Consider the following 7,350-nt stretch of genomic DNA (forward strand, 5'->3'; position numbering starts at 1 on the left):
AATAAATTAAATAACTACAACTGGAAGTTATAGTTAATTAATGGGTCATTCAAATCAAGAGTAGGACCACTTAATGATTGTTAGTTAAATGAATGTAACTCTCTTCTTATTGACCATGGGTCTTTACTCTCTTACTCAAGGTTGGACTTCAGGACTGCCTGTTAAAATCCAGTTGTCTTTCACCAATTTAGTGTTTTAGATCAGCAGCTTTCATCCAGCCTCAACAAACATTAGGTTATCTAACCTAACATTCACCAAAGAGAAAGATTATTCCTCTCCATATGCCCACAAAACGGATCGAAACGTATTCTCTGTTTCAACTGTTTTGACACTTAAGGGGGATAAAAATAAGATTACAATCTATGCTTTCTAGCATTTTGGTATGAATTTAGAAAACTATCTATAATAATGATAAAGAAAACTCAGAATGACCGTAAACGAGGATATGCTGGTTAAATCAGCTCTTCCCAGTGATGGGAAGATATTTGGTTCACAAGTTTCAGGAAGTATGTTTTTACTCCTTTTCCTCGTTGCTAGAATTTTTTTTCAACCTTTGTCACCTGCTTTGTAAAGTTGTTTGCTATAAGTAGATTTATTAAACACCAACCAAAAAGAAATTGTCTATGTTTCTTCAAGTTTTAACCAAAAAGAGTTTGATCAGGCTCAGAGTGATAAGATTAAAATATCTGTACCTTTATTGGCTAATATTCCCTATTACAGTATTACTGTATCTAACAACTATGCAAACACTACAAACTACTGAAAATAAGCAAAAGGTAAATAAAAAGCTAATAAGAAGAAAAGAGGGGTGTACAGTAAGAGTCTCTAAGGAAAGTTTCAAGGCTTGGTGGGTTAATGCATTTGAGGTGTCCTTTAAAACAGTAATAGTTTAATGTGAATAACAACTGATGCAGAGATCAAGAATGGGATTGGACCTTCAGATTAGGTTATTTCCTTAGTGTCGTAATGTACGTTCTGTTTTTGATCTGTTGGTCAAAACCTAACAATGTGTTACTGTGTACTCCTTAAAGGTCCATTAAACAATTGAAATAATGTTTGACAGGTCAGCATTAATCCTTCAAACTACCACACCTTTTGTTATTTGGCATCTGCTGCCACTGTGAATGGATTCACTGAGATCTCTTCTTTCTTTTTTGGTGTGACGATAAAGGGGCTCATCATGCTTGACGCACAGACATTCCATGTAGAAATTTAGCCGGGTGTTCAATACAAACAGCAAGCTGACAGCACCACTACATCAGGAAGTAGAAAACACAGCCGTTTATAACTCAATGAAAGGTTCTTTATGCAATTGGAGAGACATAGTAATTCCTTTCCAGCTGTTTTTCCCAAATCTGTTGAGAGCAGTGATATCTATTGGCTAAATAATAAGGATGTCTCCAAATGTTTATATTGGTAAACGCTTGCCGACAGGAGCTGTTGCCCAGTCATCATTTTTTCTGCACGGATCTGAGTGGTGTGGAAGCCCAAAATGGTTTAATTTAACTGCACAGACCCCACAGACGAGTGCATAAACCAAGCTTTAATCTCTGTCAGGATGATAATAAAATGCTGCCGTACACTAAAACTTTACGAAAATGCTTGACAGGACCAGTAACGGAAAAGTATTTTGATAAAGACCAGAGATATAACAAAATCTTTAATTCAATTGTAAGACTATATCGTCTGTAGAAACTAAGGAGAACTATTCATTAATAAAATTGCCTTTATGGTTATTTATGGCCTCTCTATACCAGAAACCCATACATTTTACTGGATATCCTTGGTATTTTACTGCAAGTGTATTTATGTTTTCTATTAATATTACCCAAATGAAGCACATTAGAAACCGATCTGATCCAAACCAAGAGCCTGTGGACTTCAAGTCAAACTTCGGTCAATTCTAAATGCCAAAATTGTCGAAAATATTTGTATTTGTTGGATAAAGCCAGGCTTATACTGTGCGGTTTTTTGCCCTTTTAGGGGGGACTTTCCAGTAGTGTGAGAATTTTCTAATCGGGTCAACTTTCAACCTGATCGGAACCACTGATCTGAGCCACCTCCCGATCAGGAATCGTTGGGAGAAAAATCAAACAAATCGCTCAGTGGGCATGCCCAAACATCTATTCTTCTTTTTCTTCTTCCTCTCAGATGCAGAAGCATGGCGGGGTGCAGGTGAAATGGTTTTCTTTCTGTAAAATTGACAGATTGCAGTAGCCACAATTGTTCAGCTATGCCTTTGTCCAAATACGTCACCACCTATTCCTTTTAGGGTTTTCAACCCAAAATTGCAAAATTGCCAAGGCAGCACGTTTCACTCTAGTGAGCTTCATATTCCTCTTCTACTGGTTTGGCTTCCGGATAGACGAGTCCAAGTAGCTCCATGTGCAGCTGTGTCCGATGTTGTTTTAAGACATGCAATGTGAGCAGGTTGACCGGATCAGAGCGTCTGGCCGCACATGCATTGTGACATGCATTGTTTGTCAACTGTCAGTTGAGAAAAGTAACTCACCAAAATTAACAGATTTGCAAAATACTGAATGAGTTATCAAGGCTTATTTACAGCTACAACATGCGGCATTATGTGTAGACAATATAAATACATGCATTCGACTGTTATATATCAGTACCTTAAGCTACTGGTGTGGGGGATATTTTCTTAGCTAATTTCAAGCTAGCTGATTGTTGAGGCTCACCATCTGCTTTCCTTCACGACCATACAGTACCCATCCTCTGATGGATACTTTTCACAAGATAATGCACAATATAACAAATCATCTCAAACTGGTTTCTTAAACACCATAAGGATTTAATAGACCAATGCATTAGTCCAGAACTGGGAAGCATTGAAAAATTTACATCATGGATCTGCCATTGACTAATCTGTACCAACAGTGAGATACTGTTATATTATTATAGACTAAATTCTGAATGAACGTTTACTGTTGAATATATAACAAAAATAATTAGGTCATTTTTGAAGACAAAGTAGGCATAACCCCAAAACTGAAAAAAAAAAATGGTATCTCAGGATTGATATATCATTTGAACAATTAACTACGTTTCATAAAAACTGTATTTTAGCCTCAAATTTTTAGGTCAAATATAAAACTTTTGGACAAAAAATGTCATCTTACAGACTGAGTGATGATCTTTTTCCACTAACTCTGATTTCATTGTCTGGCATCAACCCACACAACTTGAGGAGGAAAGTGGACCAACCCAGTGAGGAAAGAAGTCAATCATAATGTTAATGACAAGGGTATTATGTTGTCAAGCTAATTCACCTGGAACAGTTGTTGCTGGAATGTTACTATGACAAATGGCCAACAAGGATTAGTTTGTGTCAATCAAAGACACAATAAAACAGATTGATATAAAGTGAAAGAACAAGTTCAAATACCACCGTTGAAATCATCATCAAACAAACATCAAGTGAGTCTGGTAGTTTATTTTCTTCCTATTGATTTTATGGACGATAAAACCTGAATGCATAAGTAGGCTTATAATTAATATGTTGATGTACAACCCTTTGCTTTCTTTACAGAATTTATAGATTTTTTTATTCCATACAAATGTTTTAGAGATGTCTTATAATTAGGGATCAACCGACCAGAAATTCTAGGCCAACAAACATCCCATATTATGTTGTAATAGCAAATAACTGGTATTGGTAAATATTACATACATGTGCAGGCTCGCTTCAAGATGAAAAAGCCCAACAAATTCGGAATATTGGACTGCAATGTGGAGCCCAGCAAAAAAAGACTCCAAGACTGACAGTAAATTCTGTGCAGCCTGCTGTCAAAACAAAAAGTTTTATGTTGGAAGGGCCCAGAACTGTTGTTCTTTAATTGAGGGTCTTGAGGGAGATTTTAAGCAAGCAGCCTTGGAGATTCAAGAACGATGCAGAACTCACCACAATGAAGGCTTTGAAGACGCACAAAGATTCTCACAAAGAGGTATTTTCAGAGAGCAGCTAAATCCACTGGAACCACTTGATTTAGACATCATCACACATCAAAGTAACATTTTTGTTTTTCCTTCTTGGCTGAAGGTGGTCACATCTACACGGACAGAGAGAGACTGGTGCAGACTGTCTACATCCGCAACAAGACGTGGTGTATAAACACAAAGTACACACGGTGCTCATGTTTCCAGCTTCACTGCAGGAGAGAGGGGTACTGGTTCAGAGGAGAAACATTGTAGTCCTCCTCATCCTTAGTGAGTATCCACCCTCGTCTCAGACTGAACTGGACCATTAAATCGGAATTGAATATAAACCGACTGCCGCTCTCATGTTTCAGCCAGGTTTCTGACTCACTCCATGATGAAGATCAGATGTGTCCGTCCTGTCTATCAATATATTATCAGCTACAACTTAATATCAGTAGTTCTCTTTCAACATTCGTTTCGGTATTTCACTATGAGGCACGTGCCCAGCACTGCTTCCAGAAGCTGGATAATATTATGCCAGTATTGACTGGCCCACAAAGGTGACTTCTGCTACTAGAGGAGGGACTCAGGTATTGAGCTAGCTTATAATTTTTAACAGAACAAGTTAACAACTTGGTCGCTGAACACCACTCATTAATGTCATTCAGCTGTTTTGAGTCCCTCTGTCCGCTGCTGGCCTGCCACCAAACAGCAGCAGTTGCAACTGGTTACCAAATTAGCTGCTTTTTAATTTACGGAGATTACAAGGCAGCTTGAACTTGTACTCATCATGGACAAATCACTATGATGAGTACAAGAGCTTGTACATGTAGAAACGTTACAGCTGGGGCAGACACCCACCCTGTCTGCACTTTGGGGCTGGGTCTTCAACATGATGCAGTAATGTTACCAGCTAGCTGTGAGCATAGTGCAAGGCTCTACCTCAAATCTCGTCGGACCCTGTGATAGAGGTAGCCAACCCTCCACCATCGATGCTCACTGTGTCAGAAGAGAGAGATCCCCTTTTTACCGAACCCAGTGGACCAGCCCGATGCTGTCATGCCACTATCTGATCCAGAGGAAGAGGAGGCCAATCTCCCGGATTTTTGAAATCCTGCAGGGCAGTATGACTGCGAGCCTTTTATCATCCCACCAGTGGCGAAGCCAGTTGAGATGGGTGACACTCGCAGCGGCTCCCCAAACCCGTCTGCAATGGACCTGCACATTGTCCGTAGAAGAGCGTCTGCAAAGTGAGGCATTGAAAGGCCTAAGACCTTCATAGAGATCATCACATCTTGGTATGAAGGGAAAAGGCTCCCCAAAGCCAAATCTTCCACCAGGTAGCTCCTACTGGTTTTCCCGGAATGCATTGAAGAAGTGACCCGGTCTTGGACCAACCCTCTCACCGCTAAGAACCCCATCCTGAGAGCGTCGGCGCTGGATTGGGGTGGTATGGAGGACAGCAGCTTCAGACATTTACCTCCCGTCGAACCGCTGCTAGCTTCTCACCTGCACCCATCACAGAAATCTACAGTTGCAGTGGCAGGACCCAACTTTCCTTTCGAAGCGGATTCCTTTCCATCTGCTCTAAATGAGAAGAACTACAAAGTGGTGACTGCATCGTGAAAGAGCTTAATGCCTCATCTCTCCTTCTGTCTTAGCAAGCTACAGGAGCTACAGGAGCAGATGACCGGTGCACCAAACGCAGGTCTTTGGGAAGAAGTGGACGTGGTGACAGACCTCTGCATGGTGACAGACCTCAGGTTTTTTTTTTCATAAATCACATTTTTCAGCTCCTCCACAGCATTATCCTTAACCTATATTTGTTCTAGGGTGCTCTTCACCATAGTTTTATCATACAGCTTATTTCGAGTAGAAGTGTTTACCTTTGTTGTTTTTTTTAAAGAAAGGGAAGTCTTAGTTAAACAAACAATAGCAGGAGGACAAAAAAAATTGTAAGGGATGACTTAAAAAAATATCTAGCCTTTATTAGTAGGATAGCTCTTTTTTATCAGATAGGGGTTGTTTGAAAGAAGGTAGCCCTTAGAAGAATGAGAATGAGAACCAAAAGACAAAATCTGACTCAAGTGTTGCTGTGATTTTTTCTACATTCCTAAATCTAAAAGTTACAAGTCAATCAGTCTTTGTATCTCTAATTTCACTATGTGATCACATTGTTTTTCAAGTTTTATTAACAATGTCTGCATTCTTACAATAACGTGTGTTTTTTTTCTGTTTTTGCCAAGGTGGACTACAGTTAAAATTTAGATGGCTTAAGCCCATAACCCTGTGGAAATCATTTTTCAACCTGGAGAGACTTCCAAGGAGAGAAAGGAAGTTTATTGACATGAATAAATGTTTTCGGTGGCCAGACACCGAAAAAAGACATGATGAGTATTGGCAGTATGGGCAGATATATGATAATAGAGATGTCTCCCCCAGGCCTGAACATTGATGGTGGCATGTAGGTAGACCAGGGTGGTGAAGGGGGTGAAGGTGGGTTGCAGCTGGATGACCTTGATGAAGATTATTGGTTGATTAAGATGCTCGGAGAGCAGGAAAATTGGCAGATGTTGATCTGGCTGTTGCAGCAGTCTTAATCTTAAGCTAAAACTTGCCGGATATTTTATGTTAGAAATAAACCTTGGATAAAAAAACTGTAGTCGACATTTCCTTTTCCAGTTCAGTCAGGGTTAAAGATGTAAGAAAGGAATGAAACACTTACAATTAATGTGTTTATTTAATTTATTCAAAGTTGCTCCGCCTATTTAAAAAAACATCTGCACACAATATGATTTATTACAAAACAGAATAAAAAATTCTAAGTACATCATTATTTTTTATCTTACACAAAGATTAACATAATTTGGAATGACGTCGCAGAAAAGCTCCACCAAAGATTTCATTGTGAAAGGTCACATAGAAGAAAAAAAGAGCAGAGCTTATACTGCTGCAGCACATGTTAGGACAGGATTAAACTGAAGTCTTTCAGAAACTGATGATCATAACATAGTACTTCTCACTTTGTCAAAGATCTGGTGAACCCTTGCTGCAGGAACACAACCTTCCCTTACAATACTGATGATTCCTGCGGAAACAGTTAGTTGAGTTGAGTTAGCAATGCAAAATGCCAGGGCTGAATCTGGAACAAATGAATCACGAATGTCTGCAAGTTTTACCTTCATCAATCCTCAAACAGTTGACCACAGTGGAAGCGACAACCTCATTTGAGCCACCATCACAGAGAACCCCTTGGATTTTGTGCCCAAGTCGACTAGAGTAAATCAAAGCATTTCACACAATTAGAGCTCTGATGGAACAACATTATTAGTGCAATAAATTACACATATACTTGACACATTAAGTAAAGGAAATTCTGTATGTAATATGCTTATGTATACACACACACACACA

The 7,350-nt window shown here is 39.2% G+C and overlaps 1 protein-coding gene across 1 annotated transcript in view; it reads right to left on the reverse strand.

Moving 5' to 3' along the window:
- Positions 1–6,699: 6,699 nt before the first annotated feature.
- The window catches only part of LOC107089033, a 5,400-nt gene continuing 4,749 nt past the window's right edge, over positions 6,700–7,350 (reverse strand). Inside the window, exons 10-11 of the mRNA XM_015381551.1 lie at positions 7,116–7,210; positions 6,700–7,024 (exon numbers count right to left, since the gene is read on the reverse strand). Of these exons, the coding sequence (XP_015237037.1) occupies positions 6,939–7,024; positions 7,116–7,210 (181 nt within the window). The 3' untranslated portion in view covers positions 6,700–6,938. The remainder of the gene's footprint in view (positions 7,025–7,115; positions 7,211–7,350) is intronic.

The sequence above is a fragment of the Cyprinodon variegatus genome, unplaced genomic scaffold, assembly GCF_000732505.1.
Source record: "Cyprinodon variegatus isolate N-32 unplaced genomic scaffold, C_variegatus-1.0 Scaffold236, whole genome shotgun sequence".
Lineage (NCBI taxonomy): Eukaryota > Metazoa > Chordata > Actinopteri > Cyprinodontiformes > Cyprinodontidae > Cyprinodon > Cyprinodon variegatus.